We start from the raw sequence: 19862 nt of genomic DNA, 5'->3' as shown, positions 1-19862 counted from the left end.
TTGGTGATTGAAACTTTTCCCTTTTTGCCTAAGTGGGTTGCTTTGGATAATACGTGAAAATTGGTCAAGGTACGGTTTAGGTTTCTCGTATTTAATATTTAATGTTCTGTGAAAGCTTAGGCTAGATGACCATATGGTAGGTTGGAATGCACGATTGTGTTTAATGCTTAGTAAAACTTATGATGGATGTTGAATGAGTATGAGAGAGGTTGGATGGTTATTGCTTGTGGTTGATGATGTTGTAGTAAGGAGTTATGGATATGAGTTATTATTGTTATTTAATTAATTAATGTTTAATGCTATTTTGAATCTGGATTGTTGGATTGGAATGGTTGAAATGAAGTGTTGTATGATATGTAAATTGTTTACTTTGATGTGGTATCTTGAACAAGGTTGGGTTGTGGCTTGTTGTTGATATTGGTGTTGGAATCCTAAATGATAAATTAATGAGGTTTACTAATGTATGAAAATGAAGGTAAGGTGTGGTGGTTTGTTGGTAAATCTTGTTAATTAGGTAATGAATGTTTGGTATGAGATGATGTGTATATTGAGGTATATTTGTTTGAGGTAAGGTGTGGAGGTATTGGTATTTTTAAATGGTGTGTGGTTGTGTTGAATATGAGTAAAGAAAGTGGGATTGAGTTTAGTCTTTGTGAAAATTTGAGGTTTGAGCCTTTTGTGCAAAGTTGGTTTTTGGCCGAACTTCGGTGAGTCATAACTTGGCTTCCGGACCCCCAAATGGTTTCAAACTTATTTTATGTGAAAATTGGGTCCGTTAAACTTATGCTGTTCGAAAAACGGATGAAAAATGATTTAAAACGAAAAAGTTATGCGTGTCAAAAGTTTGAGGTTAGAAATTAAAATTCTCCAGCTTTTGAAACTTAGTGAAATTTTTGGAAAAACGCATGTCCACGCATACGCGTGGCCCACGCGTACGCATATACCCCCTTCGCGGACAAACGCTACTACCTGGTTTGCATGCGTACGCATAATCAGGGGATGCGTACGTGTCTTGGCCTAAACGCGTATCGACGCGTACGCGTGACCCACGCGTAAGCGTGGCCCCGTTTTTAGCAAAAATAGATTCTGTGTTTTAAAGCTCAAACTCGAACCTCTAGATTTCTATTTTCATTTCTTTAGTCTAAATATTGTTAGTAAGCTTAACAATAGGATGAAGCTAGGAAAAATGAGGTAACTTAGAGACGAAGGAAGATAACTAAACTAAGGATTGGAGAAGATGGCTTTTGTTTTGATAAGATTATGGAAGAAAGATATATGAGGCAGTTAAAAGAATAATGTAATAGTGAGATTAATGAATGAGATAATCGTGGACATTAACGAAATGAGGACGATGAGACAAGTTATGAATTTATAATTGTGTATCATAAAATATAAGAGGAATGAGTAAATGCTTATGATTTATTGAGAAAGTGCAGTAGTGTCGTAAGTATGCCGGAGATGCATATGTAAGCTGAAGATTGAACATTATTGAGCTTGGGGTGTTGTCTCTCCCATGTCAGCCAGGGATTAGTCCTATGGATAACATTGAGCTTGGGGTATTGTTTCCCCCATGTTAGCTTGGGATATTGTTTTCCCCATATCAGCTTGGGGTGTTGTCTCTTCTCCCCATGTCAGCTTGGGATTCGTCCCAGAGATATTATTGAGCTTGGGGGCGTTCTCTTTCCCATGTCAGCTTGGGAATTCTCTCCATGGTGTATTTTTGAGCTTGAGAACATGTCGGGATGGCTACGTAACCAACAGTTGATATCAACAACCATAGGACACACATGCATCATGTGCATATTGTTTGAATTGCTTATTTGTGAACTATTTGAGAATGCCTACGTGATTATAACATGCTATTTGTTTTACTTATTATCTGTATTACTTGTAAGTTACGTGTGTTTGTCTTGTTTGCTTATTTGTCTGTGTAAACTAATCGGAGATGGAGGAACGTAGGAAATGGTGGAAAAGACTTAGTATTAAGGTCAGGTTTAAGCTAGACTTAGATATTCTTAGAAGACCACCCTGATTTATGGTTTCTGTTTAGTTCTTTAAGTTTTATAATTTGAGTGTCGACGTTTTAGGATTGCCTCTGGCATTCCTAGGACCTTATATATTACGTGCGTGGCACATTTACCATGCTGAGAACATCTGGTTCTCACCCCATACTGTGTTGTGTTTTTCAGATGCAGGTCGAGAGACTCCTCGCTAGGCGTCTGGATTTCTGAAGCGGAGCAGTTTCTGGGTTCTTTTGTTATGTAGCTTATGTATATATATACTTAGCTTTCTCTCTGATAAACTTGTTTATTTTGTTCCTCTTAGAGGTTAAAGGAGAGCTAGGATTTTACCTATGTATTTGGGGTTTTTGGGATATGTATATATGTAGTTAAATATTCTCTGGCCAGCCTTGACTTCGCAGGCTGAGTTAGGAGATAGTTATTCTATATCCTTGACTCTCTATTCACATTTTTTGTCTATTTATACTTATTATCTTTAGATTTCTTAGCACGCAAGTTATCTCGTTTCCTGAGCGTTGCACTTTTACTTTGCGATTTTGTTTTACCCTTTTTCAAGACTCCTAGTTAAATATCTCTTTCACTATTATTATATATATATTTTTTATTTTAGAGGTCGTAATACCTTACTATCTCAGTCTTATGACTTAAGCATAAGATTAAGTGTGATAGGGTGTGTAACCACCCTACCCCATAAGGCCTGTGATTTTTTTTATTATTCTTTGCAGCGTTCGCTGACACGCATAGGTTTATATATAAGTAGCATAGATAACGAATTAGAATTAGAACACGTAGCACAAAACTTTTCTTTTAGTGCTTCCAAGCGACGAACCTTTTTCTGATTCAATTATTCTATGGAATAAGTATTCCCTTGAACCATATTAGTTAGATAATTCAAATTTTTGAACCGGTTTGATTTTCCTTCTCCCGGTTCAACCAAACCATGCTTTCCTTAAATAAACCAGACCTAGAAAAACTCTGATTAAACTCATCTTCCCTTCTTCTCTCACAACCGAACGTGTTGTCCAAGACCATGGTTACCTCTTCATTGTAATCAATACTATGATGTGGTGTTGCAAGAGGAAGAGGCCACGAAGCCTTGTCACACCAGCTCACCTCTTCCCACCTTCTGTAGATATATATAGATGAGCCAAGTCCCTTAATTTTCCTGGAAACCACACGAAGAGAAGAAAGGAAGCAAGAGTGGCGGCCAAGAAGAAGGAAGAGGAAGACCCAGCAGAAATCATCATCATCTGCGTGCGTCACCACCAAGAAAAAGGAGAAGGGTCATCAAGAGAGCTGCTACCCGAAGCCAAAGAAGGAACCCTACCGCTTTCCTTTCCTGGTTTTCTTAGTGTTCCTCTTGTTGGGTAAGAACCAGTAACTTGTGTTCTGTTGATTTTTCCTAAATTAAAGATTCTACCCTTATTGAGCTCCAATTCTTTTAATTGGTAACCAAACCAATCAATTCAGCCCATCACAAGAGTAAGAACTCTTCTCTTGCTCCATATGCAACTCGGCCAATTAGCTCTATGAATTGACAAATCTCTTTAATTATGTTTGTTAGGGTTTTCTGATTTAATATAGCAAAGGACAGACTTTGGTTTGTGAAATTCTCGAAGAGAGGTAAGGGATAGTCTATACAAGATATGTTACTTGCAGCTGTGTATACTGCTTATGACTGATGGTTTATCATGTGTTTGTTTGTTGAAAAGTGTATAGTGAATTTTTGTTATGATAAAGATGCAGAAAAGTGAGTTTGAGTTATGAGTGGGCCTTTGCAACAAGGGGTAAATTAATGAATATAAACTCTTAGAGCTGTGTTGATTATGCTAGTAACTTTAGTTAGTCAAAAGAACGGTAAAATTATGGTTTTAGATGAATCCTAGGCTTGAATATAGGATTTGGTATGTGAGGTTGTTGGAAATGCTTTGTGCAGAATTTCTGCAGAAATATGCATAATTGGCAGTAAAACGAATGATTTTCTGGGAGCAGTCCAGACCTAATTTTTAGCTGAGATTATTTTTCTGTAAAACTTTAGTGTGTCTTGAACATGCCATAAATATTTCAGAGAATTTGGCCAAGCGGTTTGGAAGATATGATTTTTTGAAGTTTAGTGGTTGCTGCAGATTTTTCTAATTTTCTGGTTCTGCAGTACCAACTTTCAGATGCTATAACTTTTAATTTAAACAGAATTTTGAGTTGATTCCAAAAGGATTTTAAAGATCTATCAGTATATTTTAAGTGAGTACAAGTTTCATGTTCATATCTATTTTGTAGACTTAGATAAGTCACTTGGAAAATCAGTTGTTTGCTGGAAACTCTGAACTGGTTTATGAAAACAGGGCTGTGTTCCTAAGCTCATAACTTTTTCATGTGACATGGTAATAATCTGAAATTTAGTTTTCTGGAAAGCTGAAAGAGTCTTGTCTAAGTACATAAATTTTGAAAGGCAATGGATGAGAACTGGATTTTTAGTGAATTTAACAAATTTACTGCTCACTGCTGTTTTCTGCAATGATAGCAGAATTTTAAAAACATTTGTACAATTTTTAGTTATGGTCGGAATGCCCCAGAACTAAGTTTTATTTTCTAAACCCGTGATTTTACAATAACTAAAGGGATTAAAGAGAGTATAATGACCAATTAAGAATGTTTACCTGGTAAATAGTTAAGGAAAGTTTGAACGTTGTTAAAGCTGAGGGAACCCGTAAGGGTGGTTTTAGTGCTATTTTAGAGGAGATTATGTCCGAATTTCTATAAAAGTTCAAGGACTTAGTTTAATGAAAATGTGTAAGTTGCCCCTAAGAAAGGTTAAAGTTAAAGACAATGATATTGAGAGATAAAGTGAAGAAAGAAAAATGAGGAACAAGGAATGAAATAAAAGTTGAGAATTATATTGAATGGGCCTTGTGCCGTACTGCTAATGCGAAAGTGCCCGCCTAATGGATAGCCTGAGATTGCTAATGCGGGAATGTTCGCCTAATTGATAGCAATATTCCTTACTGTGATACACATTGAAATGTTATTATAATGAGGCCTAATTGACACGGGTAACCGTGATGCCAAGGTGTCTAATTGACACAGTAAAGGGACCATACTCGGGGTTCACTCTAGTAACGTCGGGTTGCGGGTAGACAACCGACGCATGAGCTCATGGCCTGCGCTAGGAATAGGCATGCATCATCTTGTTTGCGCATATGAACTTCTTGTGAATTATTTACTGCCATTTCTTTCTTGTTCATGCTACTTACCTGTCATAAATATGTTTGAGCCTTGAGTCTCTGTATTTGTTCTTTTTCTGTTTCGTGACAACTTAGAGATAAAGACCCTAGGTTCCCCTTTTTCCTTACTGAGAACTCTAGATTCTCACCCTTCTTTTCTTTCTTTTCCCCCTCCCCAGACGGGTCCGGCAGAGGAGCCCTGTGAGTTTCGTTCTAACCGCTGAGCTATGAGGATCCGGCGCGCGGCGGAGTCTTCATATGGAGCATGTTTTGGACCTCTTTCTTGCACAATGTTCGGAGATCACTCCAGAGTTAGTCGCAGTGGATCTTTCGCTCCTGTTTGATGATCTTAGTATCACTTTCCCCTCACTTTTGTAGTACTTTTAGAGGGGTAGGACGTCTTAGTAGTTCGGTTCCAGCTTAGAAAACCCGTGTGAGGGTTGGGACTGATTTCTTCTTTTGTATCTGTACATATAACTTGGTGTGATACTCGGCTTTGATGGATGACACGTATCCTTGAACTTAACTCGTGTATATTATATATATGTTTATATAAGTTATTTTCTGTTGCCTTGTGTTTTCTTACACGACAACTCTGAAGAAACTAACCTTGCGAGCAACTAAACGCTATTCCACAAGTAGTAATCTGTTCACGATTAAACCGATAAAGGCTTTTATTGATATTAATTTATAAAAATCTGAGTCTAGAGCTAAGTAGGCCGCACGACGAGTAACACCTGGACATTTGGCATTGGTCATGACGTGTCGAAAGTTGGGGTGTTACAGGGTGTTACACGAAGGTCTACTCTTCTCCTCACGTCGCCAAAAGGTCGGTTCGGAGCTGCTGTTGGCGTCACCGCATCTATCCTTGTCGTCATTTCTATCTGTCGAGCTCATCGCGAAAGTGTAAAGTGCGATTATGCGAACGTACCCCTTGCCGTCGTGGACCCTTCTATCATCGTGGACTCTTTGTCGTCTCTCTGCCGTCGTAAGTTCTTCAATATTCAGTAATTCATTTTATTTTTTTATTCTGTTAATTATAATGATTCTGAATTGCTGTATTTTACTATTTTAAATTTTGGATTTTGGTTGCTGAATAGAATATATTCTAGTTGATATAATTGTCGAAAATACTTATAAGTTCAATTTTGAGTTTTTATTTTTGTATGAATCAGGAACTTAGAATAACCGAATAATGTTTTTGATTATGAGAAAATACTGTTAAAATTTATCTTTATTTTAATTTATATTTATTTATTTTGTTAATTTTACTGATTCTGAATTACTAAACTCATCATATTCTTTAGTTGCTATTTTTTATGTTTGTTGTATATTGAATTATCGAGTTGGGATTGTTGGTGGTATAATTATTGAGATTGGATCCTTTGCTTAATTTTGTTATCTTTGAATTCTCTGACTTTTCTATTTTTAAATTTTAAGTGTTTATTTTAAAAATTATTGCAGATTACTTGATTAAAACTTAAAAGTTAATTAAAATAAATTATTTTGTAAGCTTTTAATAATAAAATATGAACAAATTATTATATAAAATTATAAAATTTTAAATTTTATTAATTTAAAAATTATTAAATTTAAATATTTAAAATTTTATGTTAAATTTTTAATAATTTTATTGTATATTTAATTAAATTAATTTAATTATAATTTACCTCATTAAACTATTGAATCAATCACTTGACCAATTTAATGATGGATTTGATTCTTGCAACTTTACTATTTTGTCACCACATTGAATTGGTGATAATTAAGGGTTAATTTATTGGTTTTTTTTTCTAAGTGGAAAGAACTAATTGGTTGAAGGTTGAAAGGCAGAGAAGTCTAGCTTTGATTTGATAGAAGCCTAGAATCGTGACCCATTAGAACTCTAATTGCTCCGCTATATATTTTTATGAGAAAAATTTAAAATAGTCCCTCATAATTATTTCGAAAGACAATGAGATTTTTGACAAAAAAAATTTAACTCGATTTCTAACAATTATTTCAAAAAGACAACGAGATTTTTGTACTGAAAAAAAGTTAATGTTATTTTTGGCACAAGGATTAATCAATCCCAAAAGAAAATATCAAAAGCCGAATTGGATATTTTTTTTTAGTCTCGTTGTCCTTTTGAGATAATTATTAGAAGTCGGTGGGATATTCATTCTATTTTTATCTTGGGATAATTCCATAAAAATGCATAAAATGTCTTTTTGTAAAGACGCTTACGTGTCGTATTATTATGACGTATTAATAAACCGGTTATTTTTAAATTTTTTAATAAATTAGAATAAAACTAATTTTTTTATAATAATAAATTTAATTTTTTTATTAGAGATCTAATTGTATTTTTAAATTTTTAAGAATTCAAATGTCTGTAAAATAAAAAGTCAAAGATATATTTATTTTTTATCAAAAAATTTAAAGATATTCGATTTAGATTGTGTAATTTGATCGAATTAAACTGGATTACAGGTCTAATAATTATAATACAGACAATTGAGTTTATTATTGTTGCTATAATAAACTGATTTTGTTATGATTTATTAAAAAATAAATTATTAATCGACTTAATAAAGATGTCCAACAATAATATAACACATATAAACATCTAAAAAAAAAAAGGACATTTTTAGTATCAATTGGTCTCCTCCTATTTTATCCCTTCTTAACAAATATGTAACATTTTTCACTTTAATTGTGAACGCGGATTGACGTCAAGCAAAAAATTTCAATTTTTGACTAAGCGGATCTTGACCACAGCCCAAAAGCTATTTCATTTCATGAAAATGGGGCATAATAATTGCCTAATTGGCTTATATTGTGCTTTGATGACGCGCCCATATGCCATGATGAACTATTTGTAGCAACAGCCACGGATATTAGAATGATAGCAACAAGACATTTCCTAAGAAGAAATTTAAAGATGATTGCTACGGTACGATGATAAATTTATACGTACGATACGTTTAAAATGTGGACAAATAACAATAAGATAAATGGAATTTATTTTCTACGTCAGCATTTAATTTTTTCTTTTTTAAATATATAATATATCACCACTTTTACTAAAACACCCTTTTAATTAAATAAAAATAAAAAATAAATTTTATTTAATTTTAATGAAAAAACTTAAACATCCTTCCTTTATTTAATTATACAAAAATACCCTTTGAATACCCCTATCTTAACAGCTTCTCCCCTAAACCCTAGCTTCTCCACCACCGGCGCAAGGACTGCCGCCGTCCGTCGCTCTCAGGCACTACCATCGTCGTCTGGTCGTCCGTGCTTCTTCCTCCTTCAAGAATCGCAGCTTCTTCTTCCTCGACCTCGGCGCGTCAGTTCCTGGTATTCATCTGCTCCATCGCGATCCTGCCGCCGTCCATCGGGCGCTCAGTCACCATCGTCTTCGTCTGGTCGTCGCAGATTCTTCCAACCCACCACCGTCTTCAGAGTTGTGTTCGTTGCCTGGCCTCTGTCTCCATCACAATTCTGCCCCCCTCTTCTCAGACTGCTCAGTAGAAAAACCCATCTCCATTCCAGTTTTCTTCCTTCGAGTTCAGAGAGCAGAAGCTCAACCAAGAACAAAACCTTAGACTTCGACGGTCAGTATGTACTCGAAGCCATGCATCATATCCCTCCAACTCCTTCCATGGCTGCTGCAAGAGAAGAATCTGAGAATGTTATGTTTGGTGCTTTGGATAATCTCTTTGCTAATACAAAGATTAAGCCTAAGGATATTGGTGTTCTTGTTGTGAATTGCAGTTTGTTTAACCCAACTCCTTCACTTTCTGCAATGATTGTGAACAAGTACAAGCTTAGGGGTAACATTAGAAGCTTCAATTTGGGTGGTATGGGTTGTAGTGCAGGAGTTATAGCCATTGATCTTGCTAAGGACATGCTTCAAGTTCATAGGAACACTTATGATGTTGTTGTTAACACTGAGAACATTACTCAGAATTGGTACTTTGGGAACAAGAAATCTATGCTGATCCCAAATTGTTTGTTCCGTGTTGGTGGTTCTGCTGTTTTATTGTCCAACAGAGGCTCTGTTAAGAGAAGAGCAAAGTACAAGCTTGTTCATGTTGTGAGGACTCATAAGGGTGCTGATGATAAAGCTTTCAGGTGTGTGTATCAAGAAGAAGATGATGATGGCAAAACTGGTGTTTCTCTCTCAAAGGATCTTATGGCTATTGCTGGTGGGACTTTGAAGACTAACATCACAACTTTGGGGTCTCTTGTTCTTCCAATAAGTGAACAGCTTCTGTTCTTTGCTACTTTGGTTGAAGCTTCTGAATGCAAAAGTGAAGCCTTATATACCTGATTTCAAGCTTGCATTTGATCATTTCTGCATTCATGCTGATGGGAGAGCTGTGATTGATGAGCTTGAGAAGAATCTTCAGCTTCTGCCTATTCATGTTGAGGAAGAATGAGGAAGGGGAATAGGATGTGGCAGATTGCATTTGGAAGTGGATTTAAGTGTAACAGGGCAGTGTGGCAGGCACTTAGGCATGTCAAGGCTTCACCCAAGTCTCCTTGGGAAGATTGCATTCATAGGTATCCAGTGCAGGTTGTTACATAGCTTTAATTTCTGCTACTCTCTCTGGTACACATAGCATAAGCTAATAATCAATCCTATTCAAGGAGATAATAGATAATGTCTCAGCTGTTCAATCATCACTTTAGAAGCATATTTTTGTTGTTATTTTTAATTATTCTAATGCTTCTGTTTTAGTTACTTAATCCTTAAATTAATATTTATGTATTTGTCACTGAATCCTTTATTTCACTTGGTTGCATAAAGACTAATGCTAGATTTATATCAGCAATATAATGACTTTTGCTTTGCCTTGCTATCATGTATGAGATGCTACTAAGTTTGGTTAATCACTGTAGTCATCAAACATTTTGCTAAGTTAGACATCGTTTTCCCTTCTGGTAATTTTTTGTGTTGTGCCAACTGGAAGAAAACCTGTCTCTGTTCCTGAGGTAACAAGTTCTGGGATATCTTCTTGTGCTGAAATTAATTCTTGTTTCCTTCTGGACTATGCTTATGCTTAGAAACAAACTTTGTTCTGCCCTTCCAGTTTTTTTATGTTTTGTTTGTGTTTTTTTTTTAAAGAAAAAGAGCAGCAGCTTTGTTTTTGGTATGCTTGGAAACCAAAATTTATAGTGTGCCAGTAACTTTGTTTTTGTAAGAAATTGCATCTTCCCAGAATCCTATAAGCTGTTGAAAATGGTTGGACTATTTTAATTATAGTGCAGGAATTTTTTGTTATAACTAGTGATGTAAGTTTATCCCATTTTTGCTTTGTTAATTGCCTGTAGCTTCTGGAGAGTAAGATACAGGAGGCGAGATCAAAGGAGGATACTCTGAAAGCAAGAGCTCAATCTGCAAAGTTTGTCCAAACCATTTTCTGATTGACTCGCATTTTATTACAGTCTATTCCTAATCCCTTTTAATCCTGGTTTTTTATTTATGTAATAAATGTAACTCTCTGATTTTGTTCTAGAACAATTCATTTTTCCATTGAATTTCTTGTCATTTGTTGAAAGAAAGTGAAAGAAGTTTTGTGGTCAAATATTAACTGTAAGAATAGTTAGATCTCTTACGAAGAATTCTGGTGTTGGAAAGTTATGGCATTAGCATTTTTTTATTCTTCAGCTATGTTTTGTTACTATTATTTTCATATAAAACACTGAATATTTAGCATCAATGGCCTTGTTACAACGTTTCTACTCATTGATAAAGCTTACATAGACTTCACTTATGCAATTTATAAATTTCATTGTGGATATTAATGTACAAGGAATCAAATCAAGGAATGTTACAAGCAATTGTTAAGTTGTAATCATGATTGCATCCTCTGAAAATGAACAAAGTATATACATGAAAGAAGAAAGAAAACAACAATTGAGTGGTGCAACATGCACATTTCAAAGTATATCAAGAGCATGTACCTCGAAGCAGTGTTGAGTTTGATTCTTTATATATACAAGTAAGACAGTGAATGATAGATTACAGGCTTCATTTTGTTAGCATATCAACCGTTGAACAGAAAATTATCTAAACATCAATTTCAATATCTAAACAACAAAGATATCTTAAAAAATGCCAACTTGTAAAATTTATCCATGCCAGCAGAGTTTGGCATGTAATTACCATAGACATTTAATCCTAGCATCCTATAGCTACATCTTGTGGTTTCCTATAGCTATGCTACTCTGGATTTGAGGAAAAGAATGCCTGTAAATAAATTTATTTAGTTTGATTTGTGTATTACGACCTTCAACTTAGAACCTTTCCCTTCTTCACAGTAATTTAAAAATTTGGATCATCCTCAACAAAGTTTAATAAAAAACTCAAAGCTGAGGTCTTACAATCAAGTTTGGTTTGGGAAACCCTCTTCATCATTCGTGAGTAGAGCCTTTTGAGCTGTGGAATGCTGTAACCGTCGCTGCGCTCAACAAAAAGCTGCTTAATAGATTGCAATCTTGTTGAAAGTTCAGTATCTGATATCGTGGCGTCTTCAAGACTGCTACCATGAACACTTTCATTTGTACCCGTTCCATGCAAATTCCCATAAGTTGATTGGGTTTGACTCTTGGATGGTAAAGGCTCTTGTCCTGACTTATCTTTTGCTATTTAAACCCAATTTTGAAAACTTCATATAATCAGTATTTGATTAAAGGAAAACAGTGAACGATCAATTGATAATTTGCAACCAAGCAACACGGAACCCAGCGTATTTATACGCATGCATACAGAAGTGGTAACCAAATACTAAAAGGGAGTAAATGGAATCCAGAAGTTCTACAGATTCGTCACTGATGTAATTCATGATTATCATGCCTCAGGTCCACTCATGATGGCTAAAACACCATTAATATTAGGTACAATTCGAATGAGTTCCAGATATTATAATTTATTAATTTTACATTGGAACATAAATAACAAGCATACTGTAAATGAATCTATCCATACCTCCACGTGCAACATCAGAACTCTTCTTAGTGTGCTTCAATGCTTCATAGCTCTGATCCACACTAACCTCTGGTTCGACATTACGAAGTCGAGCACTCAATTTAGTGGCAGTTCCCAGTTGTACAACGGGAGTAGCAGGGAATGTAGACCCCCTTAATTCATTAGACAAATGAACCGGGCCACCTTGGGCAGCAATCTTGTCACAGTATGCAACTAATGCTGGATCCATCTGTGAGATCATCTCATGCACCTGACAAATGTAAAGAGGAGAAAAAAAGAAGCAAGGTGAGTCCACAACTGAACATTTATAGACACTGGTCATCAGCACAAAACTCCAGCTCAAAACTAATCATAAAAGGAAGTTCATTTATACCACATCACGGAGCTGACAAGCTCTACTCACAATCCAAGCACCGTTGTAATCCTCTCCATTGTAAACCTGTGGGGAAAATAAAAAGGATCAATTTCAGATAATAAAGCACTCTCAATCATTTTCAACTATGTCACATCACAAGAATGGACATTGGATAGGACCCAGCCACGTTAAAGGCCACAAGATGTATACCTTTGCAATGGAAACAATAAGATCAATGTCCTGCAGGAATGCAGAACGTGTAATATACCAGCCATTATCAACACGCTGTAACATGGTTACCATGTCCATCGGGTTCTGGATAATTGAGTGATAGTTAAGAGCATCTTTGTCTGAGACTGGATAATGGAAGAGATTATATCGCTTGTCATATAATATCCTGCCACAGAAACAGAAGAGACAAAATCAGAGAGCCAGAGAGAGAAGCTTTATGTGTTCAATTAAATATGACAATGGCCCAAGTGAAGCCAAGAATTCATGAATTTAGAACATATTAGTTGCACTTGTCTTACTTGCAATGCTTATTCGTCACATACTCACATCAGTTATATCAATTTAAAACAATTTATAGATATTTTGGTTGGTGTATTTTAGATAGCATTCAGAGCTTGGTTAATAAAACAAAATCCATTAAGGACTTTAGGATCATTCTGCAACAATGTCATTAGAAGTTTAAGACATCAATCAGACCAAGAACAGGCCAAAAGGTTAAGAAAAAAATGTTTTGAGAATTGCATAGACCTAGTAACAAATCTGGCATACTGAAGCATCCACAAGTATGTTAACCTAAGAATCATTTAGGAGTCATGTAATTTGTTTACTTAAAGGAATCACACAAGCTAGTGTTAACCAAAACATCACCAATCATGTTCTTGTCACTCCTTTTCAAGACATAAGCATGAGCCCACAAACCCAAAGACAAAGCACCCAATCCAGCACAGGAACTAATCACACTTTGCATGGTGTAACCGTCAGGATCATGAATCCTCTGCATCTCACAGAACATTCTCAATGCAGTGTCATACTCACCAGCACTTGCATAAGAGTCAATCATGATGTTCCATGAAACCTCACTTCTTTTGGACATTTTCTCGAACACCTTGTGTGCCAAGTCTAGAAACCCACAAGTTGCATAAAAATGAATCAAACTGTTCCAAATATGAGTATCCGATTCAAACCCAAGTTTCAATACATGAGCATTCACCTGTTTCCCTTCAGAAAGAGAGAACAAGTAAGCACATGCCTTTAATACAAAACGGTATGTGTAATTATTAGGAATAACCGCTGCACTTTGTTGTTCTCGTTCCATCATTAACATTGTTTTGTAAAGTTCCATGGACTTGTGTTTTTGGTCTGAGGTTCTAGCATAGGCTCTTATGAGTGTGTTCCACGTGAAGGAAAAAGGAACAGAGATAGCGCCGGCGGCGACGATGGAACAGAGCTGCACGACGGAAAAAGGAGGCGAGCCCCGCGACGATGGAACCGAGCTGTGCGACGGTGCTTTCAAAGCTGAAACAGTAGCTGCACGATGATGGAACAGAGCCGCACGATAACGACGGTGGCTTCGAAGCTCGTTTCGGCGACGGCGGCGGGAGATGGACGGAGGTGAGGGAGTGAGATCGATGACGGAGAGAGGAAGGAGGAGCTCGAGGGTGATGGGAGGGATGGGTTCGCATTTAGCTGTTGTTGAAGTTAAGGTTACTGGGTTAGGTAATTGGCTAGGACATCTCAGCAGATAGGAAGAGGAGAGAAGAAGACGAAGAAGACGGAAACCTTCAAAAAGAGGTGTGAACGAGAAGTTTCCTGAACTCAGATGAAGAACAATTTTAGTTTTTTATTTTTTTAATATATTTAAATGAAGAATAATTTTAATTTTTTGTTTTTTTAATATGTTTTTGTTTTGTTTTTTTAATTATTTAAAATTATAAAATTAGAATTAATTAAATTTTAAAATTTGATTAATTTAAAAGAGTATTTTTATTTAATGAAATAAAAGAAGGATATTTAAGTCTTTTCATTAAAATTAAATAAAATTTATTTTTTATTTTTATTTAATTAAAAGGGTATTTTAGTAAAAGTGGTGATATATTATATATTTAAAAAAGAAAAAATTAAATGCTGACGTGGAAAATAAATTCTACTTGTCTTATTATTATTTGTCTACATTTTAAACGTATCAGTACGTATTAATTTATCATCGTACCATAGCAAACACCAAATTTAAATAATGTAGATTCACGACTTGATGAGGCAAATTTTATGGTGCTGAAAGGCAAACACCCTTTTACGAAAACCAATAAAATTTTAAGGAAAAGTCTAGGGGCCAGCAATTTTATCACATTCTGGCCAGCATATAACCATCAAAGAAGAGTGAGCCATTAGATGAAATCTCACATTAATCTCTCACCATTAAAAGCCTCATTGATGGCTATTTGATGGCTATAAATCCCAAATGTTACTGGCCACTTAGCATTCTTCAAATTCTAAACTCTAAACTCAGGACCTTTTACTAAAGAAAAATTTTATGGTACTGAAAGCCAAACGCCCTAAGCCTTTTGCTTATAAAGAGAGTTCCAAGTTCCAACATACACTTATTACAAAGTAGTAAGTACTCACTCCATTTCTAGCAGCCTTTATCAACCACTTCTGGCTACAACACCTTTGATCGGTTAATCCTCTACCTCCACCTCCATGAATCATCCATCTTCACCTCCGGTTCCACCAACCAACGCCTACCACGTGTTAGCTATTCCGTACCCAGGTCGAGGCCACGTCAATCCAATGATGAACCTAGCCAAGCTCCTCCTCTCCAAGAACCCAAACATCAACATAACCTTCCTCCTCACCGAGGAGTGGCTCGGACTCATGGGCTCGGATCCGAACCTACCCCGCAACAACTTCCGATTCGCCACAATTCCCAATGTTATTCCCTCTGAAGAGGGAAGAGCCAATGACTTCGTCGGTTTCCTTGGATCCGTTATGACCAAAATGGAACAACCCTTCGAGGACCTTCTTAACGGCCTCCAACCGCCCCCGAATCTCATCGTCTGCGACGGTTACCTGTTCTGGGTGGTTCGGGTTGCCAATAAGAGGAACCTTCCTGTGGCGTCGTTTTGGCCCATGTCGGCGTCGTTTTTCGCGGTCCTCAAACACTACCATCTTCTGGAGCAGCATGGTGACTACCCAATCAATGTGTCGGGTCAGTTATTTTCCACAAACCTTCTATTACTATTACTGTAATTGTAATTGCATTACAATTATTCAAGGACCACGATTATGAAGATCTTAAGACAACAAAATGGCTAATTTTTAATTAATTATTAAATTTAATTTTAATGTATCTATGATGTAAAATTGGTAGCATAATAATAATTCCCCCAATAGGTATGAATTATAATTATTTTTAAGTTTGGCTCAGTAAAGTTTTTTTTTGAAGAGTTACATGTTTAAAAGCACAAGCATTTTATGTTGTGTTTGGTAAATTTAAAAAATTTTTGTGTTTAAGCTTGCAATTTTTAAAAATTATAGATATTTTTTAAAATATTTAATTTTTTTTAAAATTAACTTATATTTATTAAAATTTAAAAATTTAATATTATTTTATATATTAATTAATATTTAAATTTAATTTTTATACTAAAATTTATTATAAAATTTTTAAATTTTAAAAATTATTTTACCAACTATATTTATTATTACTTGTACTTATTGAAAGTTATTTTTAATTTAATTTATTAAATATAATTATTACAATTTTTGAAAAACTAATTTTTATAAGCTAAAATAAAAATTTGGTCAAACCAAATCTTAGGATGGTAAGATAATATGTAACTGGAAAAATGCCTACAATTTTACACAAAGGTACACGAAAATTAAATATTGAGTAATACCAAAATAGCTGCGGAGTCTTTTAAACGTCGACAAAAATGTTTTTTATTTTTATTAATGAAAAAAATATAATAAATATATTAAATATTAAATATATATTTTTAAAAAATATTTCAAAAATTTGATTTTGATATTATTTTTTATGATAATAATTAAAAAAATAAAATATTTTTATCGTTAAAATTTAGTGATTATATGTTAAGTAAATTTTTTCTTGTTATTTGTTTTTGTTAATGGACAATAATACTTTTACAAAATAAAAAATTTTAGCGATATTTTTGTTCAACTTTTTGAATGTATTTCAAATAGTTATTTAAATATTTTTACAAAATTTTAGATTAAATACATAAATAATTTGTCAAATAAAAATGTCTTTTATCACTTAAAAATTAATAATTTTTATTATTTTTATCATATTTTAAAATATTTTAAAAATATTTTTATTATTAATCAAAAAAACGGATATTTTGGTTTTTCACGGTATTTTTTAATCCGGTATATCAATAAATTGCTATATGCACAAGAAATAATTTGAATTTTTGATTTTTAATTAAACCAGTAATGAGCTAATCACTAAATCAACCCAACTTGCTCATAACAAATATTTTTATCATCATCAAAATATCGGATATTTTGTTTGTTTGCATAAAGGGCAGTACTATCGAATCTTAATAGTATACTATGTTTATTCTTGCCTGAATATCTAGAAAATTGTCAAAGATTAATTACAATATTTTCTAAATTATTTGAATGATTTGCACTGTTACAGAAAATGGTGACAAACGAGTGGATTACATTCCTGGCAACACCTCAATTCGCCTAGCGGATTTTCCACTCCATGATTCAAGCTGGCGTAGCCGTAAACTTTTGCAATTGGCATTGAACAGTGTATCATGGATGGAAAAATCACAGTATCTATTATTCCCTTCTATATATGAGCTTGAGTCATTAGCAATTGATGCATTGAGGAAAGAGTTCACAATACCCATCTACACTATTGGCCCTGTCCTACCTAATTTCCGTGATCATGGTAGCAATATTAACTCTACAGGCACCAACAACCTTGGGGTTGACCTTGGCTACATAAATTGGCTAAACAACCAACCGGCAAACTCGGTGCTTTACGTCTCGCAAGGGAGCTTTCTTTCGACTTCAAGGGACCAAATTGATGAGATTGCATTTGGCCTGAAGGAAAGTGGCGTTAGTTTCTTGTGGGTGCAGCGCGACGAGGACTCGAAATTGAAGGAGATGTGTGGTGACAAGGGGCTATTGTTGCCATGGTGTGACCAAATAAGGGTGTTGTCACACCATGCTATTGGTGGGTTTTGGTCCCATTGTGGGTGGAATTCCACTAGAGAAGGTATGTTTTGTGGTGTACCTTTTCTTTCATTTCCATTATTTATGGACCAACCATTGAATTGTAAATACATTGTGGAGGACTGGAAGGTTGGGTGGAGGGTGAAAAATGATGCTAAAAGTGAAGCTTTGATAACAAGAAATGAAATTGCTGGCCTTATTCGGAAATTTATGGATTTGGATAGTGATGAAGGAAGAGAAATGAGGAAAAGGGCTAGAGCTCTTCAACATATATGCCAAAAAGCAATTATGGATGGTGGGTCTTCAGAGACTAATATTAATGCTTTTATGAGGCACGTGTTATAGTGTGCCAAACTGCCAATGCATATATGATGAAAATTAGCCTACAATTGCTTTGAACATATTTTAGATATTATTGTGATTGAACTTTTCCTCCAAAAAAACCAATAATTATTTGTCTAAATTGTTGGGATAAACATGAAATGAATGCCCATTTATCAATTGGGCAGTTAATAATCTTTCCCATACAAAGAGATTTATTTTCAAGAAAGAAATTTGAAGACCAACCTTTAATGAAGGTTGATTTTGTACTACTATAAATAAGGCATCATAGCCTTTACGTACAACACACAATAATACAAAATAAAGCATTCCTCTCTCCTCTTTTACTATAATATTCTTCTTATACACTAATAACAATTCTCTCTCTATTTACACTGACTTTTCTTCTCTCTTTCTTTCATACGTTATTACATATATTATATATATATATATATAAATCATCTCTTTTATATTAAAATAGTAATTGTGGTGAATATTACTAGAGTTATTTAATTATATTTCATATTTATATTTGTTACATCTTTCTTATTTATTTAGTTATTTTACAACACGTTATCAGCACGAGACTCTGATCAAATTTTGAGGAAGACTCAGGTAACAAATTTTCATTATGTCGAAGCTCTCTCATCTTGAATTCAATGCTCTTGATATATCTGGAAACAATTATTTATCATGGATACTAGATGCTGAAATCCATCTTGATTCAATGGATCTTGGAGATACCATTAAGGCTGAAAATAATGCATCCCAGAAGGATAAAGCTAAAGCCATGATTTTTCTCCGTCGTCATCTTGACGAAGGATTGAAAAATGAATATCTTACATTAAAAGATCCTGCAGATCTTTGGAAAGACCTTGAAGAAAGGTATAATCATCAGAAAACGGTGATACTTCCTCAGGCCCGATATGAATGGACGCATTTGCGTTTACAAGATTTTAAATCTATAAATGAATATAATTCTGCAATGTTTCGAATCACCTCACGAATGAAATTGTGTGGGAAAAAAATAACTGATCATGATATGTTGGAGAACACTTTCTCAACCTTCCATGCCTCGAATGTGCTCCTGCAGCAGCAGTATCGAGAGAAAGGGTTTAAGAAATATTCTGAGTTAATTTCTTGCCTTCTTGTTGCTGAACGCAACAATGAGTTGTTATTGAAAAATCATGAAGCGCGCCCAGCTGGCGCTGCCCCATTTCCTGAAGTAAATGTGGCAAATTACCCCAGAAGAGGTAAATGGCAAGGTTTTAATAATAAGAAAAATTATGGAAGGAAAAAGAATTATGTTCAAAAGAGAGGATCTCACCAGAAGTGGGATAAAGAAAGGAATATCGGGCAGAATAAATCAACCGAGGAGAAGTGTTTCCGCTGTGGTGGAAAGGGCCATTGGTCACGTACCTGTCGTACCCCAAGGCACCTAGTCGATCTTTACCAGGCATCTTTGAAAAAGAACGACAAAGGAAAGGAAACGAATTTTGTTTCAAATGATGCTGAGAACTCCACCACTCATTATGATGTATCTGATTTCTTTGAGGATCCTGAAGGAAATATTGGTCATTTGATCAATGATGGAATAGTTTAATATGTGAGATTGTGAAGTATCTATGTAAATAAATAATGTAAAGAATTTATTGTTAAGTTTTATTTTCTATGTATTTAAGTTTCAAATGTGATGTACATAAATAATGAAATATTAATGTTTATGAATTTTGAAATTA

At 34.7% G+C, this 19862-nt stretch overlaps 2 protein-coding genes, 1 long non-coding RNA gene and 2 pseudogenes across 6 annotated transcripts; 3 read left to right on the top strand and 2 right to left on the bottom strand.

Moving 5' to 3' along the window:
- Positions 1 to 3029: 3029 nt before the first annotated feature.
- On the top strand, positions 3030 to 5811 carry LOC107619650 (uncharacterized). The gene is made up of 3 exons (XR_015892363.1): positions 3030 to 3388; positions 3586 to 3644; positions 5422 to 5811. It is a non-coding gene; the product is annotated as an uncharacterized LOC107619650 (long non-coding RNA).
- A 2591-nt stretch (positions 5812 to 8402) lies between these two features.
- Positions 8403 to 10896, top strand: LOC107607027 (3-ketoacyl-CoA synthase 4 pseudogene; annotated as a pseudogene). The gene is made up of 2 exons (XR_015892420.1): positions 8403 to 9809; positions 10568 to 10896. The product of XR_015892420.1 is annotated as a 3-ketoacyl-CoA synthase 4 pseudogene (transcript).
- Positions 10897 to 11145: 249 nt separating this feature from the next.
- LOC148550607 (ATPase family AAA domain-containing protein At1g05910-like) lies at positions 11146 to 13761 on the bottom strand. 3 transcript variants are annotated; one of them, XM_088494192.1, is made up of 5 exons: positions 13627 to 13761; positions 12790 to 12976; positions 12598 to 12663; positions 12225 to 12474; positions 11146 to 11881 (listed from the first exon to the last, which is right to left on the bottom strand). In XM_088494192.1, exons 2-5 carry the CDS (start codon positions 12886 to 12888, stop codon positions 11562 to 11564), a joined length of 735 nt encoding a protein of 244 aa, XP_088350318.1. In that variant the 5' UTR covers positions 12889 to 12976; positions 13627 to 13761; the 3' UTR covers positions 11146 to 11561. The 3 variants fall into 3 exon arrangements, with proteins under 3 accessions (XP_088350318.1, XP_088350319.1, XP_088350317.1); XM_088494193.1 differs by lacking the exon at positions 13627 to 13761 and adding an exon at positions 13459 to 13596; XM_088494191.1 differs by lacking the exon at positions 13627 to 13761 and adding an exon at positions 13339 to 13467.
- On the bottom strand, positions 13415 to 13933 carry LOC148550606 (pentatricopeptide repeat-containing protein At1g59720, chloroplastic/mitochondrial pseudogene; annotated as a pseudogene).
- Positions 13934 to 15138: 1205 nt separating this feature from the next.
- Positions 15139 to 18265, top strand: LOC107608008 (UDP-glycosyltransferase 87A1-like). Its single transcript, XM_088492755.1, has 2 exons — positions 15139 to 15796; positions 17255 to 18265. Exons 1-2 carry the CDS (start codon positions 15289 to 15291, stop codon positions 18145 to 18147), a joined length of 1401 nt encoding a protein of 466 aa, XP_088348881.1. The 5' UTR covers positions 15139 to 15288; the 3' UTR covers positions 18148 to 18265.
- Positions 18266 to 19862: the final 1597 nt, after the last annotated feature.

This window comes from Arachis ipaensis, chromosome B7 (genome assembly GCF_059453495.1).
Source record: "Arachis ipaensis isolate K30076 ecotype BB chromosome B7, ASM5945349v1, whole genome shotgun sequence".
Lineage (NCBI taxonomy): Eukaryota > Viridiplantae > Streptophyta > Magnoliopsida > Fabales > Fabaceae > Arachis > Arachis ipaensis.
Note: the sequence above shows the minus strand (reverse complement) of the source record. Positions and strands in the feature narration are given on the sequence as shown.